This window comes from Geospiza fortis, unplaced genomic scaffold (genome assembly GCF_000277835.1).
Source record: "Geospiza fortis unplaced genomic scaffold, GeoFor_1.0 scaffold78, whole genome shotgun sequence".
NCBI classification, from domain to species: Eukaryota; Metazoa; Chordata; class Aves; order Passeriformes; family Thraupidae; genus Geospiza; species Geospiza fortis.
The window spans coordinates 2,809,213-2,834,018 of NW_005054339.1; the positions used below are offsets into that span (position 1 = coordinate 2,809,213).

The 24,806-nt window shown below is 45.4% G+C and overlaps 2 protein-coding genes across 2 annotated transcripts; one reads left to right on the forward strand and one right to left on the reverse strand.

Annotated features, from left to right (window-relative positions):
- Positions 1 to 570: 570 nt before the first annotated feature.
- PPM1M (protein phosphatase, Mg2+/Mn2+ dependent 1M) lies at positions 571 to 6,929 on the forward strand. Its single transcript, XM_031058196.1, has 8 exons — positions 571 to 688; positions 2,012 to 2,124; positions 3,091 to 3,175; positions 3,497 to 3,615; positions 4,011 to 4,074; positions 4,891 to 4,998; positions 5,204 to 5,352; positions 5,621 to 6,929. Exons 2-8 carry the CDS (start codon positions 2,033 to 2,035, stop codon positions 5,763 to 5,765), a joined length of 762 nt encoding a protein of 253 aa, XP_030914056.1. The 5' UTR covers positions 571 to 688; positions 2,012 to 2,032; the 3' UTR covers positions 5,766 to 6,929.
- A 680-nt stretch (positions 6,930 to 7,609) lies between these two features.
- WDR82 (WD repeat domain 82) lies at positions 7,610 to 21,450 on the reverse strand. Its single transcript, XM_014307596.2, has 10 exons — positions 21,447 to 21,450; positions 20,450 to 20,498; positions 20,135 to 20,232; positions 17,260 to 17,326; positions 16,970 to 17,069; positions 14,217 to 14,333; positions 13,317 to 13,472; positions 13,123 to 13,192; positions 11,209 to 11,351; positions 7,610 to 11,030 (listed from the first exon to the last, which is right to left on the reverse strand). The coding sequence occupies exons 1-10, from the start codon at positions 21,448 to 21,450 to the stop codon at positions 11,001 to 11,003; spliced, it is 834 nt and encodes a 277-aa protein (XP_014163071.1). The 3' UTR covers positions 7,610 to 11,000.
- Between the last annotated feature and the right edge of the window lie 3,356 nt (positions 21,451 to 24,806).

The following is a 24,806-nucleotide window of genomic DNA, read 5'->3' on the forward strand; positions in this document are numbered from 1 at the left end:
GCAGCCCCGAGAGCAGCGCCGCTCTTGGCAAAGTGTCTTCAAAACGAAGGAAGGGGATGGCCGCGATTTTAGAAATCTCTTGGTTTGCTGTTTCAAATGGCAGAGGGATGGATCAGGCAGAATCCAGGCAGGAGCTGTCCCCACGTCCTGGCCAGACCAGCATGACCCCACGGTGTTGGGATGGCACAGCGTGAAATGCAAGGAGAGCCCGCTCCCATCCAGGGACAAGCATTACCGAGGCTGGGAGGAAAGGCAAGGGTGGTGGCTCTGCAATGCACTGTGTCAACAAGGAAATGGCACGGTGTGGGCTGCTGACAGGGCTGCCTGAGGCCAGGGTGCAGGTCTCTGTGTCCCCAGCTGGGCTTTCCCCTGCTGCATATAAATGACTTACTATTTCAGTCATCAGCAGAGAGATCCTTGAGTTTGAAAAGGGAGCAGGGAGCATGGGGCTGGAAAGGAGGGGCAAGATGCAGCTGTTTGCAGGGGCTGCAGAGCAGCCAGCACAGCTGGCTGGGAGCAGCAGAGCTGCAGTGTGTCCCCACACCTTACCTGGAGTGTTTGCAGGGTTATCAATGCCGAGAAGTCAGAGTTCAATGAGGACCAGGCAGCCTGCTGTCAGATCTCTGTCCGGAGGAGAGAGCCAGGCCTGGAGGAGGATGAGGAATGGCTGATCCTGTGCTCCACACAGGTATTGCCCCCAGGCAGGCTGTGCTCACCCTGCTGCCAGCTTCTTGCTGGCACCCAAGGGTGCAGGTTCAGGAATCATGGATTGCTCCATCAGTCCTACATGCCCACATGCTGAAACCCTTCCTTGGATGTATTTAGGAGATCTGTATACCCTCTGGCTGGCAAATACATATCTCTGTCTGTAAATGCCATTTCTATCTCCATGAGCCATGAATTGCAGCATTTGAGGTCCTCCAAGCCCTTGGTGTCGTCAGCTTTCCTGTCCTCCCTGTGCTTTCAAGGGCCAGTGTGTCTTGGGCAGCAGCATGAGCTGGGCACACAGGATGCTCTCACCAGGCTCTGCTGCACTTCTGGTGAAATGGCCCCATCTCCCCTAATGCAGCCCATGAGGGGGTGGTGCAGATCCAGATGCTCAGAGCTCAGGTGATGGGTTGGGCAGAGCAGCACGTGGGCATCACTTGAGTTTGAGGAGATTCACCAGTGGCAGGGAAGGGAAGCTGGGGTGGAAAAGTCAGACAAAACACATAGAGTGGCATCCTGGCTCTGGGGCTGCCATCTGTACAACCCCTTCAGCCCCTGTCCTGTCCCTCTTCCTCACGGCAGTTCCTGACTGGTCACTACTGGGCGCTGTTTGATGGCCACGGTGGCCCAGACGCTGCCATCATCGCCTCCAACTATCTGCACTACTGCATCAAGCAGAAGCTGGAGGAGGTTGTGGGAGGCATGACCGAGGCCCAGCCCCCCATGCACCTCAGTGGGCGCTGCGTTTGTGACAGTGACCCCCAGTTCGTGGAGGAGAAGCACATCCATGCAGCAGACTTGGTGGTGGGAGCCCTGGAGAATGCCTTCCAGGAGTGTGTGAGTACCCGTGCAGGGCACCAGTCCTGCTGGCCCAGGCAGCCACAGCCTGCAAGGGCAGGGTCTGCTGTTCTGCTCGCTGAGTAGGCTGGAACATTGGGCCAAATCTTTAAATGTGCTGAGATCACGCTGGGTCAGACCCCAGGGCCTGTGTCAGAGTTGTGTGTTGGCAGAGCTGACCCAGAGCAAAGCACAATATGCAGCTTTGAACAATTCTGTAGGGCAGGCAGGTGGCTGGTGTCACACTCATACAGCACCTACAAGGCTGAGCTCTCCCCATCACCCTCCTAAAGCATCCATAGTCGAGGAGCAGCAGCTGTGTAGGCAACATTGCCTGTTACTTCGCTGGTTTCCTGTGGCCCATCCACAGTCAGTTTTGGTTCTGGATTTCTGCTGGGAGGGATGAGAATGTGTACAAAGCAGCAGCCCAGATCACACCAGTCTCCAAACTTGTTGAAACCAACAGGATGAAGTAATTGGCCAGGAGATGGAAGCTACAAACCAGACAGGAGGTTGCACTGCTCTGGCTGCCCTTTATTTCCAGGGAAAGCTCTATGTGGCCAATGCTGGGGACAGCAGGTGAGTCATAATAAAAGGGGGAAGTTGCTGGGGATGAGAGCTGAGAGTTGAGCAAGGTTTCCAGCATCTTACTGTCCTGGTTTCAGCTGGGGCAGAGTTCTAGAGAACACTGTTGAACACCCACTGATGTTTGAGTTGTGCAAGCGCTGCTCAGCACCTGCTCACAGTCAGGGACTTTTCAGCTTCTCACCCCACCAGCAAGGAGGTCTGGGGGCACAAGAAGCTGGGAGGGGACACAGCTAGGACAGCTGACCCCAAGTGACCAAAGGGATGTTCCAGACCACATAGCACCATGCTCAGTGTGTGAACTGAGGGGAAAGGTGGCCTGAGGCCACTGCTGGGGAAGTGGCTGGGCATCGGTCAGAAGGTGGTGAGCAACTGCACTGTGCATCAGTTGTTTTCTATATTCTAATTATTTTCTCATGATTTTCCCTCCGTTCCTGTCCTAATAAACTTTCCTTCTCTCAACTCACAGATTTTACTTTTCTTTTTCCCAGTTACCTGCCCCATCCCACTGGGTGTGGGGGAGTGAGTGAGTGGCTGTGTGGTGTTTAGCTGCCAGGTTAAAGCACAGCTCTGATTTAATCCTACAGACAGTAAATGTGCAGCCCAGCCATCCCCCTCCTGCTTGCCATGAGACCTGTTGGAAGAAAGGCTCTCATGCCCTCTGGAACAGTTCGGGGATTTCAAGGGACTAAAGCTGCCCAGACACAGCCTTGGGGTGGTAATGCAGCAGCACACTCAGCCTGGCAGGTGTTTCAAAGTGAGGGGTGACTTCCCTCACTTGGCTGTGGCCCCCCATTCCTCTAACAGTGAGCTCAACCACTGTCAAACCAGGCAAGCACAGTTCTCTGCTGCAACAGTGCAATTGCAATGGAGTTGTTTGAAATACAGTGGCATTTTTAACAGTTTTGGGTGCCCAGCTATTCTCTGGCAGAGCTGAGCTTTGCCTCTTCCCCCTTGTAGGGCAATTCTTGTCCTGAAGGACAGCATTGTGCCCATGAGCAGCGAGTTCACCCCCGAGTCAGAGAGGCAGCGAATCCAGCACCTGGTGAGTGACTCCTTCCACACAATCCAGCTGCAAGCATCCCACTGGGCCAGAGAGGGCTTGTGGCCAGAGGACCTCCAGCTTTCTTTGAAGGCCACTGTGTGGCCATAATGTCAGCTGGAACCAGCCAGGGAGGGCTGGGGTAGAAATTCAGCCAACAATCTTTAGTATGGGAGATGTTCACGTCCTCATTGGAACGTGCTTTCCCAATTCTGGTCCCCATTCTGCTGCTGGGAGTGCCAGTCCTGAGGCAGAAGCAGCTCTGGTGTCCTACTCCACTGAAGCAGAACCTGTCCATGCTCAGCCCTCCATTCCCTCCTCCAGGCTTTCCTTTTCCCCAAGCTCCTGGATGGTGAATTCACCCGCTTTGAGTTTCCACGGAGGCTGAAGGGAGATGATGTGGGCCACAAAGTGCTGTACCGGGATTACTTCATGGAGGGCTGGTGAGTCCCTTCTGCCCTGCAGGGCTGCAGCACAGGGCAGCTTCACCTGCTCACACCCATGGGGAAGTGAGGGGACAAGGGGCACATCCCGCCAGTGAGAGCAGCAGCACGATGATGGTAGGGGAGGATGCTGTGAGCAGCTCCCTCCAAAGGACCAGGGCCCTGGCAGGGTGGTTAGAAAACAGTCAGGATGGTCCTTCTGGCATCCATGGGCACGGGGCTGGTGCAGGCACAAGCTGGGGAGGAAGGGGAGAGTGGGGATCACCTTGCCTGATCCTCAGTGAGCTGCCTGTGCACGGGGACATCACAAGGATCAATCAAAGTCAAAATGCTCTGGCTGGGTTGCACTATCAGGTCAGACAAACCCCAAATCAACAGTGAATTCTCTGTTCCAGGGGGTACAAGACGGTGGAGAAGGCTGACCTCAAGTATCCTCTTGTCCATGGCCATGGGAAGCAGGTAGCTTAATGCTTTACACACTGGGAAAGCACAGGCAAGTCTTCTGGGGGTCCTCAGTGTCCCTGTCACTCATGTCACACTCTGGGGCACTAGAGCAGACCTGGAGCACTGGTGTTCTCCAGCACAGCAGTCCCACAGCCTGGATACAGCAGCTTCCTTTGCTGCCTGGCTGGTGAAACCCTCCTCCAGAGTACAGCAGAGCAGAGAGCAGCCCCGAGGGCTTGCACACAGAACTTGATTCAGGTCAGAACTTCATCAGCTCCCACTGGGAACTGTCTCCTTTAGCCCTAGTGCCTTTCCCACAAACTGTCCTCTTCAAGGAGAGGCTGAGAAATGAGCCTGGAGGGGCAGGAGGAGGTAGGGAGAAGCAGTGACTGCACCCATCCAGTATCTGCCTGCAGAAAGTCCCATCAACTCCCCCAGCACTACAACCCATGTGCCACCCCTTTACCGAGTCAGTGCAGGACAAACAGACACCCCCAAACCAGCCCAACTATCTTTCTTGCCACCTCAAACCAAGAGCAGATGCCACCATGGGCCTCCTGAGGTCTGCAGCATTACCCAGAGCACATGTACTCACTCCAGAGCACACCATGGGCCACATGGAGCCATTCACAGTCAGGCTGCTTCCACACTCACATCAGACCATTGCTTCTGATCACTCTTCCATCTCCAAAGCCTCCAGAGGCTGTGCTGGGTGATGCTTGGAGGAAGGTCCTAAAGCAACACATAGATCAGTCAGGACAAGCCACACATCAGCCTTTAAATGCCCCACACCCTGACATTTCGATCCTGTTTTGCTTTGTTTGGGGCCAGGCTCGCCTGCTGGGCACTCTGGCTGTCTCTCGAGGCCTGGGGGATCATCAGCTCAAGGTCATTGACACCAACATTGAAGTCAAACCCTTCCTCTCCTGCATTCCTAAGGTCAGTCACAGCACATGGGAATTGTAGGGTGGAATTAAATAAGCTGCTCCTCTGAAGGATGCACCTTTTAAATTAAGACTTGGCAGGTCTTAGCATTTCTCCAAGCACCCTGGTCCCAGTGTGTCACCTCTCAGGGACAGTCTCATCTCCTGACCCCTCTGTTACATTGCAGGAATTGTCACAGATTAACTGCTCTGCTTTCCAGGTGAATGTATTTGACTTTGCTCTGCATGACATTAAGGAGGACGATGTCCTCATCATGGCAACTGATGGCCTTTGGGATGTTCTGTGCAATGATGAGGTGGCACATGTGGTCAGGAGCTTCCTTGCAGAAAACAGGACAGATCCTCAAAGGTAAAACCAGCTTTGTCTTTGTTTTCCCTTCCAAAGAACCTGGTCAGACCTAAAGCAGGTTGAGATCCCACTGCTTCCAGGTCAGCTCTGGCATGACCACTCTTTTCTGTGACTTTGCAAACTGCCTACTAATCTGTTCCCATTCTAAAGTAACAATTACAAAGCTGATGTCTTAAAAAACCTTATTTTGACAACATAAAGCTACATCTCAACGTTGTACTTAAGGGGAATAGTTGCTGTATGAGCCCTTGCATTTTTCTACCCACAGGTTTTCAGAACTGGCCAAGTGCTTGGTATGCAGGGCAAGGGGAAAGAAGAGAGGCCACCAGTGGATGCTGGATGAGAGCCATGAGGCATCCTATGATGACATCTCTGTATTTGTCATCCCACTACACAACAGGGAAGAGGACTGACTGTCAGGATGACACCCAGCATCTCTGTGTTCCCTTACTCTGCTGCCATTCTGCATCAGCCTGAGACTGAGGGACTTCTGCTGCTCTTCCAGCAAAACCATTTGCAGTGGAACCTGAAATGCACAGCCAGCACTTGGCACAGGCTGAACAAGATTAGCTCCTTAACATGCAAGAGAAGCACAGTGGGCAACAAATCACTCCCCTTTCTCATTGCTGGACCAAGGAGAACCTGCAAAGGGGGCCATGCAAACCAAAGGGCACTTTTCCTAATATCTTTGCGGTACAGTGACACTCAAATCCATATTTCTACTGATCCTTCTCCCTTTTCAATACTGAACAATAAGGATCAATTGAGATCCAGCCAGTCTGAAGAGCTGGTTTTTAATCAGACTTGAACTAAGCTGAACTGGATGCATAAGCTAAAGCATCTCTCGTATCCATTTGCTGTAATGTGAGATGTGCTGAAAACCTGGGAGCTGCTGCCAAGACAGCACTGGGCACAGCTGTGCCTGTGGCATGGGAATGCTGGAGCAGTAGCCCAGAGCTCTTGAGACAGTTGCCATTTGTAGGCAGCACCTCAAACCCAGAGGATGCAACCAGGTGAAGCTTCACCCTTGTGTACAGAAGCTTCCTGTGCAAAGATATGTGCCTTACTCTTATTTAAGAACACTGAAGCGTGTTAGTAACACCGTGTACAGATTTCTAACAAATCTTAATCCACACCTGCTGACACTTTCTCTATTCAGGTCATTTCTGATAGCAAAGCAGATTTTGTAGCAGCAGCACTGATGAGAACCAAGGTGTTCAGTGCATCAGCTGATTCAGTAGAAGAGCTCCAAGTAAAATAAAACTGGTTTGTTGCAATTTGTCTGCAGTGCTGAATTTCGAGCACTTATTCCAGCAGAAACACAGTGCAGCAGACATGCCAGAGTTGCCTTAAACTCTGAGGATCTGCTTCCCAACCTGTTTATTAGCCAGGCAAATTCAGGTCTGGACAAGCTTCCCATCTCCCCAAGTCCCCACTCTGGTTTTCATTATTCATTACACAGGTTCCATTCCCTAGAGAAGCAGCCAAACCCCAGTGTGTGTTTAAGTTCTGCAAGGATGAAAGTACTTTGTTTTTTTCCCATGCATCTTACTGTGGTGTTATTCCTGCTGGGGGTTTTACACAGATCTGGGCTGGAGGAAAACAGCCCCAGAAAATCACTGGGGAATTTGTGCTTTTAATTTGTCTTTGCTTGTCCAGAAGCATCCCCTTACCAGAACTGCTGCAAGGGCTTGGTGTCAAAAGATTATTTCCAGCAGTGGGAGGAAATTCCCTCCAGGAATAGGCAGCCTTCTTAGTTATCTGCTCATGATTTAGGCAAGGGGTAGAATAAAAAGCATTTTTCTCCTTCCAGCCTCTTAACTTTGACCTGAAAACAATGCACATGAGGATTCACCCGTGGTAATGATACTGGCTGCTGTTCTCCCTTTAGAAGCTGTAGCACATTTATATGCATTAACTGTAATTACCCAAGATTCCTGTCACCCAAATTCAACAAGTTATTTTCTCACCTTGCTGAGAAAGAGCTCAGACCACAGGCTGCTGTGAACATCTCTTTACCTAGGGCACCACAGCTCCATAAGTAGCTGTCACAAGGCTTCCCTATCCTGATACATTCATAGGCAAAAAAAAAAAAACCCTTAAAATGGGCAGTTTATGGAGGGGTACCTTCAAAGAACCACAATTTCCACTACAGAATTTCTGACTCTCCAAATCAACGGATGAGTTTAACATTCCCCCTCTAAGACACCAGCAAGTTGTATCACACTGGACAAACGCAGAATTTACAGCACTCGAGTGGTCTCTCTACAAAATATTTATTGGTCACAGCCACAACATTGCATTCTCCACATAGGTAGTATTTTGTGACAAAGCATAATTTGACTTTATGTATTTACACTCACTGGCAGATACCACCGAGGAGTCCAACTCCCTAGAGCAGCTCATGACCACAGAGACCGGTTTGTGAAAGGCTCACCAGGTTCCTGCTCCTGACCCAAAACCAAGTAAAGTCTCTTAAAGTGCTAAAATAGCCAAGAGGCATTGGAAAAAGATACCCTGCTGCTTCCAAATTTGTCAATCACTCCTGCACCCTCCAAAGCACAAAGGGACTGGGGCACAAATCCAGGACCTGGGAGCTTCAATAAAGGAATAAAAATTTTTAAAGACTGATTTGGAGAACTACACCTGAAATCTCCTACAGCCCAGGCAGATGTGCTCAGCCACCACACTGCTTGCTTAGAGGTGGGCTCTTGAGTCTCATTTCCCCCTTGTTCTAAAGAAAGGTCTTTAATTCATCCCAAAGAACATGGGGAGGATTTACATGTGAGATTTGGAGGGGGAATGCTGTTTGCTGCTTGGCCACTCTGTCAGACCTGGGAAGGCTGTTTTTCATCAGATCTGTTTCTCATTAGCTGGCAGCCCTAAAGAACACAGGAATTGCAGCCCTGGGACTCCTAGAGAAGCACGAAGAAGCTGAAAGCTAAAAGCTTATTCACCTTTCCTGTCCAACTGTCTGAAACACACAATCCTCATGTTCCCTGACAACACTTGGCACATTCCCCTCTTTTAAAGCCAGATGGAAAGCACTCCATGCTACATCAACAGAGATGTCTCTGCCTCCGTGGGTGGCAGTGGGCTCAGCTGCCACCCTGAATGGAGAACTACTGCTAGAGCCTGAACATCCCTCTTCACTCCAGAAAGCCACTGATGTGCTTGTGTGTGTATCCTCCTAAACAACAACTCTGGTTCCCTTTTTCTTCATCATTCCATGCCACAACACACCATGTTTTAAAACACTGCAAGCAGAAGAGAGCTGAACAACAACCTCTAGACAAGCGCTCAAAACCACATTAACAAAGAGCTTTTATAGAATAAAAGATTTGCAAATGCTTCCCTGTCAAAAGTATCAAGGAATATGGCCAGAGGCTACCTGTTCACTTCCTCAGGCAAAAGACTTGAAAAACCTCAAAGATAATTTACTACTGGACGCTGAAGTTTGACTGTTAAAACACACTACAAACCCGAAATATCTGTATTTTACAAAGCACTGCAAATACCAACGAAGGTAAAATAGCACCAAACAGCCTGAAATGCAACACTGCTGAGTTAAAGTGACTGAGGCCCGAGAAAACCACCTCCCTTTGCACGGGGCAGTTTTATTTATAGGCGACGGTGGGACAGCACAGGAGAGGGGTGGCATGAACCTCTCATCTGCATCTCCAGCAGCAGGCCTGTGCGGCAGAGGGAAAGCATCCATCACCCTGCTGGAGGATGGCCAACTCACACTGCAGACCTGTGGTTAGAAATGCCCCGTGTGGCAGCAGCAGCAGAGCCACAACCACAGCACAGAAGGAGCAGCACAGTGTGAGCCTGCCCCGTGTGGGCAAGGCTCCTGCTCTGCGACAGCCAAGTGCTGCAACCTGAACCGAACCAGCAGCACAGAAATGCTCAGTGCCTGTCCCCAGCTCTCAGCACAACACCTTTCCCTGAACAAGGACTGGGAGGGGACAAAACAAAGGCAAGAAACAGCAAAACAGAAACAGCTGTTCTACAAGGCATTTACTTTTCCAGGGAGTCAAAATGTGACCCGTACACAGCTGAGATGAACTTTGCTGTAACAGGGGAACATCAGGAAACTGACCTAGGGAAAATGCTCCAGCATGGTTTGCCAGTATGGAGTGAGCCTGGAGAGCAGAGAGAACACGCCTGTTACTGCCTTGTCACTTTGCCAACTTTTCATATTTATGAGCAGGGAAGCACATGTGGGTGGGCAAGGGAAAGAACAGACTTCCCAAGCACAACCCCAAGTGTGTTCGGAAAGGCAAGAATACAGTGAACACTGCATTTTTGCCAGGCCTGTCCCAGCTTGCTGGTGAATGCATTCCATTGAAGCAGCATTTCAGGAAAAAAACCCTGGAACTGGGCTTGAAGACCAGCCAGCCAGCTTTTCAGTGCTACAAGCCCCTGAGGCAGGAGAGCATGTCCCTACCCATCATTTTGCAGGGGCATTGCTTGGAGCAGGGCCACAGCAAAGCAGTCAGCACAGTCATGCCTAAGATTTTTTAAATTCGTCTCTGAAGACACCATCTGACAAAGGATGCACTGCTCTTTTGGAGCTATCACCAAAAACCTGCAGCCCAGTGCCAAACTGTGTGATGGACTAACCACATCAGTTTTACCAGCAAAGGGATACCGGTCTAAGCCTGCTGTGGGATAAATTTCATGGAGCTTATTTACAAACCAGGGGGCGGAAAACTGCATCGGTGAAAGTAAACAGCCTAGACACCTCACATTACTGGCCCACATCATATTCTTTTATATCTGAAAGTAAAAAAATATGGCCCATTCCCACTGCCCACCCACCCCATGATATTTACAAGTAAGATCAGCCAAGATGGTACATAAGGAAGATACACAGGCAGACTGTGCTTTCAGTCTCAGTGTGGTTCCTCCATCTTCTGCTGACAGACTCCTTTATTGCTCGGGACACTAGCTGGACCTCAGCAGTGCTGTCTGCACCTCCAGGATGTTGACACAGCAAACAGCAGGGAGGCTTTGGCAATCTCTGACAGTGGATGAAACCTGTGCAGTTGCACACTAAATTGCCAAAAAAAAGGATGACAAGATGTATGAGGTACATCCACAGCTACCCACACTTCTGGTGCATGTTCCACTGCAAGAGAATCCAGCATCTGCCGCTGAAAATCATCAGTGTTCACATTTGGCACAGAAGTATTTGCATCTGTGGACTGCAGTGAAACCAGAGATCCCAGACGTTAAAAACATGCACTTATGGAAAGGAACTGCACGCTCCACATTGGAACATCAATAGCCTTGTGCATTTACAGCAGGAAAACACATAATTACAGCTTTAAAAAATGCTACAAACACTTTGTAGATAAAACAGACTTCAGGGCTCTAAGAAATGACACTGTGTCAGTTCCATCTTGGGCTAAAGCCTCCTGGGCATGGAAGGTAAGAACTTGTAGCATACTGCTTCTTGAGCGTGCCAGGAGGCCAAGAGGAGCAGTCCTCCCAAGGGAATGCTGTAGATAAAGGTAAGACATGGAAAATACGCAGGAACAGGAACACAGTCTAGGAGATGGAAGCAATTCCAGAACTATGCTTGCAATGACGTGCTGCTGTTAGCAGTATGGAGCCATCCCACAGCGGCCGCAGCGCAGGAATTAGTCGTCAATAGTTGGCAACCAGAAGGCCTAGAGAGGAGGAAAGAAAACATCTTTTGATAGCAGAACACAAATCTCTCCTACAGCATCCTGTAGGAGCTGCCACCTTCTGCAAGCACATATGAGGGGCACTGAGCCTTCTCAGATTCATCTCTGGAAGGGTCAGCACCTCATGGAGCTCAGAGGAAGTGAAAGCCCATTTCCTTACCATATTGGAACATGCACTAGCAAAAGTCATGAATTTTGGATTGAACTGCAGACAGGTTATAGGACCTGTGTGTTTTCCATCTAGGACAGCCACCTTCATCCCACTTTCTCCATTCCAAACATGAATCTTCCCATCCTCTGAACCTGAAGGTAGGAATGGAAAACAAGATATGCAAGATGCACTGGAGATGTCAGCAGAGGAAAGAAAGAACATTTTTTTTCTGTCAGAACTTTAGGAACAGGCAGGTCTCAACTTCATAATACAACCTTCAGAGTTCTCCAAATGCCACAAGGGCAGGTACAAAACATCATAGAGTTGAAACACCTGTATCCAAATGGTAGGTTTGTATCTTTGCACTGCAGAGACTCAACCACACAACAGGGCAACATTCTACAGGCAAAGATGTTAACTACTGTCACCCAGTAGGAAAGGAGACCTGACACCCTCCAGCTGTGGACCAGAGACCCTGGCCAACCTGCACCAATGTGCAGAGGCCAAGTGCTGGGGAAAGAGTCATTGTTCATACAAGTTCTCAGTTCAGACACAGGTAAATGTCTCACTCAGTGGGCACAGAATCAAGCCAAAGCTTTCATCATGGAAGGGAACCAGATTTCAATGCACTAAGCCAAATATCAGAAGCTCCCCTGGAGGTATCGACTCTCCACATTACTATAATGGAACAAGTTTTTCACTTTAAAATTACATTTTTCAAACTCTGAGGCTAAGAACTTAGAATTTTTAAATTCAGTTCTGCTTTAGACTAATTTTAAATAGGATTCCTAATAAAAATGCAAATCATTTTCTTCTCCTTCTGTATTTATGTCTGTAGCCTTTCAGGAAAAAAATTAAGAAGCACAAGTTGCAACTTTAACGTATGTAAAAACTGAACAGGAATAAGTGGTTTGGAACTTCAACTACTGTTTTAATTTGGAAGAGCACAACAGGAAGGTAAATATGTGCAATAAAGTGCTCTCCAGAGACAAACTAAACAAAAACCCCACCCCTCTTCTCTGCAATCAGGAAGTTCTCAGCCAGAACAAAAGAAAGGGAGTCTTGCCAAGACCATCACTCATACAGGAAAAATGAGGATCTGGATATCAAATTACCACCAGGTTAAACATATTTGATACATCAGCCACAGAAATAAGAAGAAAATATAAAGTTCTAGGATGGGGCAGCACCACACAGACTCATCTGACTTATGTCCAAAGGTCCTGTTAGGCAGCAGGTGACTGAAGTGCTCATTGTGGGGTGCCCAAGGTGCAGCACCAGCCTGTACACGAGTTTCAGGCTGATTTTTGGCACCTGCTTCCCACAGGAGGTCCATCTTGCAGAGGGCCAGGGGAATCATACACTGGGAGCCACAGCTGATGCCTACAGCTTCTATCAAGGGTTAAGAGCTTCTTCCACAGCCATGGGGGTTTACAAGAGCCACATGAACAAACTGCAGCTGCCCTAGAATGTCACCAGTGAGAACAGCCCTGTACAACAAATGCACCAAGCTACGAGACCAGTCTCCCAAGCACAAACATGTGCTTTGGTCATCAGGAGATGGCCACAACACAGCCACAAAATGCTGTGAGGCAGCACATGAGGGCGTCCTAGCCACAGGGAGAGGCCACTAGCAAACTCTGTGACCAGTTTTCCCACACTACAACAGTTTCCTACTTTCTTATCTCTTTTGGAACAGCATTTATATATAGGAAAAGAAGAAAAGACTTCTTGCAGGCTTTTTTATGTTTCAGTCTAGAGAACACTGAGCAATCTAACAAAACAGAACACTGTCAGTGCAAAGAAAGCTTACAGCTGCATTGTATTATTTAAATACATTCTGTTTGCCAACAGACACAGCTTTAGCCCTCCATAACACATCTAATTTCAGAGCACTGAAATTCTTGCCAAGAATTATCTTACCTATCATGATGAACTGAGAGTCTGGTGTGAATGATGCCTCCAGCGTGACAGCCTTACTATTGTTATAACCCTATGGCACAAAACAGGAGAATATGTAGTAGAGAGTGTGTCCACAGCAATCTCACAACCGAAGGGCACCTGCTCCCCAAACTAACAGCAGGCTTTCCAGCAAGTACCAGAGGCAGCAGGCTCACCCCAAACGTGTGCAAGACAGCCCCTTTGAAGGCATCGATGAGGCGAATGAAGCCGCCGTTGGTGGAGATGAGGATGAGTTTCCCATCATTGCTGAACTTCAGGCCTGTCCACTCACATGTTCGGTCATATTGCATCTTAAACGTAGCAAATGGCCCCTGCAGAGAGAAAATGGGAAACACGAGGGTTTGTTCATATTGCTGTTAACAAGAATCTGTTTTTAACCATAGTGCAGGAAAACAGCTCAGATTTTTTAAAAGAAAATCCTTAGCCCTAAGATACCAAAAGACAATGTCAAGGCAAACGTGTCTCTGCACGTATAAGTTTCAATATATGAATCTAGTTTCCAAAACAAAAAAAGAGTGCAATAGGCTGTTTCAATCCAACAGTTTCATACTCTACCACAATCAACAGCACAAATTAAGGTAGGAACAGATCTTCAAACAAGGCTGCTAAATGAAGTTTAAGAAAGAATTTGAGCCAGTGTAATGGTCATCTGAGTTTTGAAAACCATGGACCTAACTATGCTCAGTGTTTATTCAGTTCAGCTGACCACACCAGCAGAGTTTCCTTTGAAATTTCCATCCTTTCTGACAGTCCTGGCTCAATCTTTGCCAGTGTTCTTCCTGAATAAGCAGCAAGGAAAGAAAGGCCAAAACCATACAACAAAGAGCCTGAACTGCAGTTTGGAGCAGGTTCAAGAGTTAGCACTTGAACATGGGTTAAGTGTACCTCAGGATTTGTGTCTCTGTCCATTAAATGTGTGCATAATGAGAACTCTCTGGATGCCAAGGAGGCACCCAGACAGTAAGCCTGAGTACACAAATCCAGCCTCTGAGCACTGAGCTTAGATTACTTCTTGCAAGATGAAAGCTGTAAAAAGGGAAGTCAGGGTACCTCACCTTGTCAAAAGAACGCAGATCATAAAGCTTCACCATTTCAGAATTGACTCCAGCAGCAAAAATCAACCCTTCTGGGTCAAAAGAACACACTGGCTTCCCTTGGAGATGCATTAAACCCTAAAATACAAATAGTCAGAATTATTTTGCAAGACTGATGCTTACATTTCTACCACCCCCCTTTGAGTCCACTGTGAGCAGGACAGCACACTAGGGGTGGAACAAACTAATGTCAATTGTAAATACTGAGGTTTCACAAAGGTTCAGAACCCAGCTTTCTCAACTTTAGGTCATCATATAGGGCTTCCAATTTGCTTCAGTGACAAAGTTTAGACCAAAACAAATTAAAACCTCATTCAAGATGTCATGCACTACAGAAGTCCCCAGAGAAGGGAGGCTCATATGGCTGTGTTAATAACCACACCAGGCAGCACCACAAAACACTGCTGCTGGTATCAACAGCAATGCTCTACCACTTATGGCTGCACAAGAGGGAAAAAAAGTACTTTGAAAGCAAGGGAATATCATTGCTGAGCTTTACATGCCTGTTTAATGAAACCTCATACCTGCTGCAAGCCAACAGACCTAACATGTTACAGATACATATTATAATATTGGCTCTTTGGAAATATTAAAATGAATGCTCTGTGTGTTATGTTGGAGAGTTATGCTGTATTAATCTCTTTTAACTAGTGCTGTATGAATCTCTTTTAAGTAGTGTGGCAAACACAGTTTTTAGGCTATAGCATAATATTAAAATAGAAACTATGTGATGCAAGATACTTTTTGTAACTAGCTCGAGGAATGGAAAAGATAATCAAGAAATTCTTCACATTGTCCTATCTGGATAGAGATAACAATAATAGACACCAAGATCCCAAGAGAAGAATTATTGCCTCCTTATCGGGAAAGCTCAGACTTTGAGGAACCAAGAAGACTGATTTACAATAAGGGGGAGGGAAGCCAAAATTAAGCAGAAACACCCTAGTTTGAAAGGAATGTTTGAATCATGTGTGAGATATATGAATATGCTATAGGCTATTGCTTTTAAGGGGTAATCCTTTGTTAGCAAGGTGTGCTTTGAGGCAGAGTGCCAGGCACCCGGACATCCATAATTCTTTGCTTTTTATTGTCTCTTATAGAGTCCTAATTTTTATTACTATTTTCATTAGCATTAAACTTCTAAAATTTTAACAAAAGTGAATGGTGTTTTTCACACATATTAAAATTGATAGGTTACTACCAGTGCTTATTCTTAATGTTACCTTTTCCTTAAGTCACATCATAGAAAACACTTGAGGAAGTTTGTTAAAAGCCAACAAAATATGTAATCTTCTGTATCCTGACTACCAGTCGGTGCATGTTAGTCAAACATTTTCATGAACTGTATGCACATAAACAAGAACACATCTTTGATTAAATCCATAACACATTTAACAAGTTTCTGCATTTTTTTTTTCTTTCTGCATTCCTCTTTAGGTAAATCTGGAGATTTTACTACTTCTCTTCTTTCCCTCACAGGTCAGTTTTCCCTGTGGTCTCTGGAGGTGAGGCAGAGAGCTCAGCCAATGCTCAGGGCCCTGGTGAGTGGGCCAGCTCTGGTTTCCTGGGAATATTTCCAGGCAGCATGGCTGCCATCTCACGGACCAACTGAAAACTACAAGTAACACTTCCTCCACCTGTTTCCCAAACTTGGCTGGATGCAGCTTCCAGTTATAAGTCCCAGTTTTACCATTCTTACAAGTTCAGACATTAGCATGAGTCACAGAATGGCTGCTGCACTTACAACCCTGTCTCATCTGCAGCAACTTGGAGATGGAGATTCATCCCAAGGGAAACCTACACGCTGGAGTTAAAGGCATACTCCCCAAAAAAAGCAGAATTAAGAAAAAATTAAGAAAAGGCTTGGTCTGAAGAACGATAAAAACATTTTGTAAGAAATGTAACATTTTTCTTTCATTGACAATTCCCTCATCTGGAACAAGCAAGGAGCCCTCTCTCATAAGCAAAACAGTCCCAGAGAGATGGAGAAATATGAGAGCACAACACTGTGTACCCAGATACCAGGACAAAACAACTCAGCACCACTACAGGTGGTTCTACTTTCAATCTTTCATTCCTGCCACTGCTGCCAGTTCTTGTATTTTTCTCAGCTCTTACAAGCCAGCTTCCACTAAGAAGAGTAAAGCATTTCACAAAAATAAGCAAACAAAAACAGTTTTGCTGTCTTGCTATCGAGTCAAACCTGCTCACAAACAGTTCTGATCAACAACAGAGGTGATGCAAGGAGGTGGCAGACCATATGGCTGCTGAGTTACTTTAGATCACCAGTTTCTTCATCAAATTTAATTGCATCAAGGCACCAATTTTAGACACACAAACACTCAGATAAGATGAATTCTCAACACAGGAGGGACGCCAACTCTGAGAGAACACTCTCTGCATAAGGTAGCAGCCTGATGAACAAGCTGATGACACCCAGCCCTTCTCTTGTTTCATCAGCTGTGGGTGTTACTTCTTGCCCTCCCCAGTGCCTCTCCAGCAGAGACACAGGTGAGAGCAAGTGCTGTTACACAATGTGACACACACACACTCTGCACAGAGATTCCTGACCCAGGCTCCTTCAGGAATGTGTCAATACTAAATCAGCAGCACACACTTCTGACAGTATTTTCAGTTTGTTACAAACACACACCCATTTTTTATTCTTCCAACTGAAAATTCAACACATTGTACACATGAATTTTATAACCTACCTGGCAATTTGGAGAGCGGAGATCCCAGAGACGAATAGTTTTATCCAGAGATCCAGAAATAAACGTATCATCGACTGGAGACATTGAAAGAGCAACCACCCTGCAACACAGAAACCCACATACATCAGAGACAAACCAAAGAAGTGAATGCAGCAACACACACCTCAACAGTTGTGGAAAAACCCATAACTGAACCAAGCAAAGAGCAGCATGAACCAAGTGTAATGAACTCAAGCCCATCACCATTTTCATTTCAATTCCTCCTGCCCTGTCCCCAAGCCACAGCTCACCTTTTTGTGTGCCCTGGGAAATAGCGAATGTATTTGTTGTCATGGAGGGAGAGGTATCGGATTGTGTCTGAAACATAAACAAACCATAAGCTTTATTACACAACCTGCCCAAGGTTATCTGAAAGAGATCACATAGTAACTTGCTCCCAAGAGCAATAGTAATCTCACCACAGTTATCTGGTAATTTAATTTCAAGTAAGACTTCGAAAGAGAATCAAGTTAGAAACAGACATAAACCAACTCAGTTCTTAAGCAGAACTGAAAATTAGGCAACAGGAAAAGATACTTCCCACAGTCTGAAGTCATGTTACATTTTAAAAATAACTGTCATGTGATTTATGCAAGGTAATTTCAAAGGTGCTAAAATTTAAGTAGCAGCAGGTTTTATTCCACTGCTCTCATGAAATGGAGAGTATCAAATTCACAGAGTTGATACCACTTCATATTGCTTTGCAGCATGAATCTTGCTCTCTTTCCTACACACACATTCAGCAAACAAATCTCCAACTAAGCAGTACACACAGAAAATGTACAAATTCTGGCACTCAGCTAAAGATAAAACTGTAACTTTGAAGCCAGGATAAGATCATTAAAAATTAGCAAATCTCTCTTCTTTTTGTTTAATCTGACAATCAACAACTTCACACTTTCTCCACACTAAGCTCTAAGAAGAGGACAGAGTAGTCTAAAGCTTAGTGCACTTCAAGCACCCTTAAACATAAACTGAATAGATGAGAGCAGCAGCACAACATTTCTCACGTGCCAATTTTATCCTGAGTATAGGTGAACATACCAAGAGTAGCTCACAATTCTGGAACATGCTGTTGAGACTTCCTTCCCAAAATTAAAAGAAATCCTTCTAAGAGGAAACAGTTATTAAAAGACAGAGGCCACTTTTTAATCGTTATGTGCAGACTCTGTACTGCTGGAACAACCAGTCCTGCTGAGGGTCAAGGACATTTTACTTTTGACTCAGAAGAACATGTGCCAAGAGGATGCAACATGAACTGGGCAATTTGACAGCCAGAGGGGCTACTGTGTTCAGAATGTTTTGAAAGGCTCATTCAGCAAAAGTTTCTGTCTGTGAAAAAACTGTCAAGTTCTCATTGTTGCCTGAGGTTGCTCATCAAGCTGTTATCAGAGGTCTAAACCACCTTCCAGTATTTGAGAAGCAAACTGAAGCTGACTGAACAAGCTGGAAATGTAGTACTGGTGACAGTTCTGAAAAGCTCTAAGTGACATGACGTGATTATCCAAAATATAAATCCCTAACACCAGTGTCCCATCCCACATTGGATAGAACCAACATGCTTGAAACTTGCTATTAGGGCTCTAGTTTTTCCTGCAAGAAGTGTCATTACCTGATCTCGAAGCATCCATGCAGAATTCCATCCTCCTGTGCTAAGGAGGAAGCACTGGGCAGTTGTGCTCCCCTGTGATGCTCACTGCTGGCAGGGCTCTGTCCCAGGCAAGGCAGTGGCCTGTACAGTTATCTCCTGTACCGGGTGGTATCATAGACCCTCAAACTGTACAAACTACTACCTCAGCCTGGAATCAGGCAACATGGATTAAGTCCAGAGGTCTTGAGGAAATCTTCACAAGTAGATTGGTAGCAACAAAACATTCAACAAAAGCTTGCAAACAAGCACCAGCATTCCTATAGAATGTTCCTGAGGTAATTTCCCCTCCCAATACCTGCAAAACAGGTTAATACAATGCACCTTGCCATGACCACATGCATTAGGGACTAGAGAGTACCTGGACTCCTACAGAACACACTGTTGGTTTTATTAAGGTTACATTTTGTAACAGCAACAAACATTCTCACATTGTCGCTTTTTCTTTTCTTCTAATTAAGTGTTCACCATAATGCTACCCTGCAGCAGGAAGATTTAAGTCTTAAGGCTTACCAGTGCTTAGAAACAAAAACTCAGTATTCAAAATGGCATTAAAATGCTTCATTAGATTGTTAATTACTACTTATTGTAAATGAAATAACAGCCAAATTAAAAATGTGACATATAGTAATAATATAATTAAAAAATAAGTAGGTTCTGAAACAGACTAAAAAGGCATGTTCTTCCTGTGACACTTTTAAACCTTTTACACCAATAAATCCAATTCTGGTGGAGACTTCCTTGTTGCTCTAGTTTCAGGCCCAGCTTGTTCTAGTTTAACCCAACTTCCCAACTCTTAACTTCCATCTTCTCTAAATTCACAGCCTTTGCATTTCCTTTAGTAGCCCAGCACACATCACAAGGCACCAGCATCTCTACTGTTAAGTTTCATCTGTGCAAAGGAAAAACCAAACCAAAACCTCTACTACAGACATTATGAGTCTACAAGTAGAGTGTTCAGATCCATTTGTGAAGTGCTGTGCTGAGACGAGATCACTGCAAAATTCTCAGACATTGACTACGATGCAGAAAACCAAGACTGAGCTCTGTGACCTCCTCCAGGCTTGGCCGTGATCTGTTGAGCTGCCTGGAGCTCTGCCCTCCCTTCCTCTGCAGCTGAGCTGTGTGCACCAGGCAGAGCTGGGGCACTGGGCCCAGTGCTCCTTCCACCTCACTCAGGTAAGAAGTGAAGGTGCAGAGGCCAATGACAGCACTGACACCCAGATGAAGAACCTGAGTTTTATCTCCCTGACATTGTTTAACCCCTCACTTACTGCAGCAGTGAACAAACATGTAAGGAAGCTCAAGGGACTAGCACCAAGCTGTGCATGAATGTTGGACATTAATTCCCTCCTCTGCCTCTGACAGAGTTCTCATCACTGAAGAGCTGTTATAACTTTTTCCCAAATCTTTAGCTCTAATTATCCAGACATGCAGTGTAAGGAGATTAATATGCTCTACTCCAGTGGATCACTTACCATCTATTTTGTTGGAGCTGTACACAACAGTGTTGGCAGCATGTGTGTATCTGATGAGGTCCACTCCATACTTTTTACTGTATAGGGTCCTCTTTGGTCTGTCAGGAGGAAGGAGAAATAATTGTATTCTGCAACAAAAATCTCAAAACAAAACTCACATCAACAAGGCCTGTTCCCACTGAGGCATTACATGATTGTTTCAAGAAGTCAGATGTTTTTATACAAAGAAAGAAAAGCCTTTGTATTTTATTTTCAAACAAGGATCTTGTTGTTTCTCCAAAACAATCCCTAGGCTTGAGGAGGTCTCTGTAGTACCTGCTAAATGCATGTGTCTCCTCCAAAAGTCCTTTTCCTATGACGTCTACTGCAAAAAGAAAAGGAGGAGCTACCATAATGAGCACAGCAAGCAGCACTGCCTTACTGTGCCCTTGCCCATTCAAATCTCCCATTCATCTGCTGCTTATTTTAGATTGAGTATAATTTGTCTTTGTTCTGTGTTACTTCAAACCCTAGAACAGGGTGTCTCGTTCACGGGGTATTAACCCAAACACATCTATATACCAGTCATCTCTAACAGACAGAGCAACATAGGGACTTCTCCAAACCACTGCAGAATTAGACTTGTATGCAATCTTATCTCCTTCCCTTTTCATCCCCAGCCAAGGATGCACAAAGGTTTCAGAGCTGGGCAGTGGAGCAGGAAGGGTACTGATCAACACCACAAATGCCATCTTTTCTGGGAGCTATTTTTATTCCAGACTCATAACTCTGGTTATAACACAGACCCACAAAGTATTTTACCCACACAACCAAAGACAAACAGCTTGGGAACGGAAACAAACAGCAGGAGCACTCGAAACCAAAACTGCTGCCAAGAGAAAAGTTTGTCAGGCTACACCTCAGACAAGGTATTTCTATTACACTGGACTTTTCCCTTTCTTCATTAGCCTCAACCTGGCACACCCAAACAAGAGCACAAGCACTTTCATATCGGAACAAAACCAGACATTCATTCTTGAATATCAATTCTCAAACAGCAGAAGCCAGAGGGCTTTGACTTCAAACAAACTTGCTGGGGACAAGTTCCCATGAAGAGAAAGCCAATACAGCAAGTGCAGTGAAAAGCCACACACCACCTGTACCACAGACCAAACCTCAACTGATTCTTCCCCAGTACCTCCAGCACTTTTTAAAATTATTCTTCAGATCTAAACATGCCACACACTGAAAAAGCACACCTAATTTAAATTTTGACACACTCTAACATTATGTGTGATATACTTCCCCACACTGCTTTCTGAAGTTACCTCACCCATGATGTTGACCAGTCTGGTGGGAATAAAACCCAACAACAAACCAAGGAAAAAACCCCAATCTCAAAATATATTACAGATATTAGATTCTCCCATGCCTAGTTTGGCTTCTCTATTACAAGTTTAAACCTCAGAAGATGTATTTAGAATAAATTAAATAGAGAGAGACAATAAAGATCAACACAGACAAAAGTACATTTACCAAAAAGAAGGAAAAAGAGTTCTGTGTTCTATGAAAGGTGAAGTTTTCATGTAAACTGATACAAACAGAAGTGTGTCACTGCACACAAGACCTGCTGTCAGTCAACTATTTTAAACACAAACAAGAAAACTAAGTACTTTTTAACAACAAATCACAATCACTAAAACAATTCCAAAGTCAAGATCAATCTGTGCAGCCCACCTACAAAAAAAAGCTATATTGACAAAGAAAAATACAAGATCTCAGGCAAATCTGCTACAAAGATGAAACAAAACACAGGCAAGGACTGTAATATAATTCATGCCTTGGTTTGAATCACTGCTGCTGTGGGTAAAACATCACCACCACAACCAGGAATGTGGGTGTGCCCAGCAAACACCACAGTAAAGCAGGAGTCCAAATCTGCCACTTTATTTGTTTCAATAACACAAAATTGCTATACACTAAAACACAAGCTAAACCTTTCTATCACTGCAGGGTCACCAATGTGCAGCCAGGCTGTTCCCAGCCTCAGGGATTGCTGTACATCCCAACACACAAAAGTTCTCACAATCCTTCCTCAAGTCCAAACAGACTCCAGGGAGCCTCTTATGCTTCTGTGGAGGGATTTGGTGATGCAGGATGGGTTAAAAATTTAGTAACAATTTAGTTGTTTGCACACTTTGAAACAAATGGAATCTCAGGACCAAAATCGTTGGATACTCATGTCAGTTGCCTAAGCCCAGAACAATACATGATAAGGAGATAATCTTGTCCTGTCAGCCCTTGGCTACACAGCACTGTTTCAACTGTCCTGACACTGTCACAAGCTGAAGTTCACCGAGATGGGGTTGAGCACATTCTCACAGAGCTGAACAACTCATTTTGGTGTGGCAAAACAAAGCAAATCAGGTGAGGATACTCCTAAAGTACAACCAAACAGCTGCATTTTTATTCTCTCAGCAGAACTGCTCATTAACAGAGGACACACCAGATTTTCCCACTTTTACACAGTGAAAGGAATTAATTTTCAGGCCATTTGATGAAGCAGGGTATCCTACCTTGAACCCCAGCAAGCAGGACATTTTATTTCCACCTGACCATTATATCCAAGCAGGTGAGAGTTACAGGCTGCAGAAACTGTGATTTATGGGAAAAAATAAACCAACTACAAGCCTGAAATTGCCACAACAATGTTCACTCAGAGATCTGAAACAGCATCTTCACATGAATTTTGAGTGATAAAGTAAAACTTTCCAGGTTAGAGAACAAGTGTGTCCTGCATCCTTAGCTGCCCCTAAAAATCACAGCTACACTTTTAAGCCAGTTGACAGTGCATGAGAAGCTTTCAAATAATTTTAAAATTTTATAAACACCAGAGAACTGCATCCTGACACAGAAGTTACCTTGAAACTACTCTCACTGCCATGCAGCACTGCAGTAGAGGACCACCGATCTACATTTAACTTAATTGAAGCAAACCCTCTGACTATAAAGCACATCAGGATTAGATGGAGATAGGAATGAAAGGGCCAAATGCCTCCCAACCCATCAAACTATTCTTTACATGTTTGAAAGGGGAAGAGCAATCAATACCATCTGCATTAACATCACTCAGCCCTGCTACTACTGTATATAATTAAGATCTGGGATGTGATCCATGGCACAATCCATATGTATAGAGTTACCTGTTCTTACAGAAATCAAAATGAAATATTTTCATGTCAGAGTTCATTCTAGCAGATGGGGAACACCAACAATTTTAATGTGTAAAGCAATCAAACTACACAGAAGTCTAAAATAATATATAATAGGTGTGCCACCAAATAGAGTATGTAGGAGGCAATCTTTCCTCCCATCAAGTATGATGTCTTGGCCTGCTTGGAAAAGCAGGAGGGTTAGGAATACCTAGTTTATAGAAAATATATACAACACTGACATATCTCTGTCTTGACACTCCCAAGCCATTTCTTTTTCATTCTGCACTACCCTGACCTTTCTATTCCCTGTCCTCTAATACACACACTTCTCCTTCCATGTTGCGTGGACGTGATGCTTTGCAGTCCTGACTTTACAAAAAAAATCCAAGAACAACCAACAACCTCAGAACTACATCTCTACACCAATAAGCACATGTAAAACTTAAAACCTGCAGGAATTTAAAGCAGACAAATGCACACTTGTACAGTGTGAGAAAGAGAAAGATTTTAATGGCATAATGACACCATTTGGCTCAAATTTTTCCAACTCTCACAGGCTACAAATGCCCTTGGTGTAGGTTTCCATCTGCTGAACAGGAGCACCAGATCTCAAGTGCTCTGCAGATTTCTGAGAGTTTATCCGAAAATCAAGATGAGCACCATGTGATCAATGGTAGAAGAAAGATAAATCCGGACAGTTAAATGAGAAACAGAAACACACCCTCAACTCATTACCCTTAGGTAACAGAAATCAATCAACACCTTGATCGATTACATCCAAACAGACAATGTTCAAAGACACAGGCAAATCACACAGTGCTCTACAGACAAGGACACAACTAGAAAAAATGATTCAAAACACAGAGGACCACGTTTGCCCGCAGTGATCCAAGACACTACTTAGGAACTGGGTTTTACGGAAAACACCATCAGGTTTTTATAGTTATAGTTTCGTTTAGTCACATTATCTGCACCTTTTGGCTTAAAGCATTTAGCAAAGAAGTTACACTGAAAGGCATTAAAAGGTTACACTGAGGCATTAAAAAGGCACATCTGCACATTGCTCACAACCACTTCTCTACTAATTAGCGAGACTTGAGCCCAGAGAAGCCCGAGAAGTCAGTTCCATACCTGCAGCAACCCCGAGACCTGGAAATGTGACCAGACTGAACCCTTTAGGTTTAGCAACTGTTTAGCTCTCACAGAAATGAACTTTCGCTTACACTTAGGAAGTTATCACCACTGTCTGCAGCCTACCAAGGTAACAAGCACACCCGTAGAGCAGGCAAACCCACGCTGCTGCCATCCGTGCCGCTGGGATTCTACTCAGAAGCCTACGCTGAAAAAAACTGGAGAGAAGCTCAAGCTGAAGCTCGGCGGCCAGATCTGCGGGCACAACTTGTCCCCAAAGGCCACCGTGGGCAGTCGCCAGGGCCCCTCGCACCCCCGTGCCCCAGACACTGCCCCAGCCCCCGAAG

What these genes read in the sequence shown, in the direction of transcription:
- PPM1M (XM_031058196.1), top strand. Translation starts at nt 2,033, where the DNA reads ATGGAAGCTACAAACCAGACAGGAGGTTGCACTGCTCTGGCTGCCCTT. An exon ending in GGCAGCGAATCCAGCACCTG is followed by an intron (nt 3,176 to 3,496) that starts GTGAGTGACTCC and finishes TCCCTCCTCCAG; the next exon opens with GCTTTCCTTTTCCCCAAGCT. An exon ending in TCCTCTCCTGCATTCCTAAG is followed by an intron (nt 4,999 to 5,203) that starts GTCAGTCACAGC and finishes TCTGCTTTCCAG; the next exon opens with GTGAATGTATTTGACTTTGC.
- WDR82 (XM_014307596.2), bottom strand. An exon ending in ATCTGCGTTCTTTTGACAAG is followed by an intron (nt 13,473 to 14,216) that starts GTGAGGTACCCT and finishes TTCTCTCTGCAG; the next exon opens with GGGCCATTTGCTACGTTTAA. An exon ending in CTCTCAGTTCATCATGATAG is followed by an intron (nt 11,352 to 13,122) that starts GTAAGATAATTC and finishes TCCTACCTTCAG; the next exon opens with GTTCAGAGGATGGGAAGATT.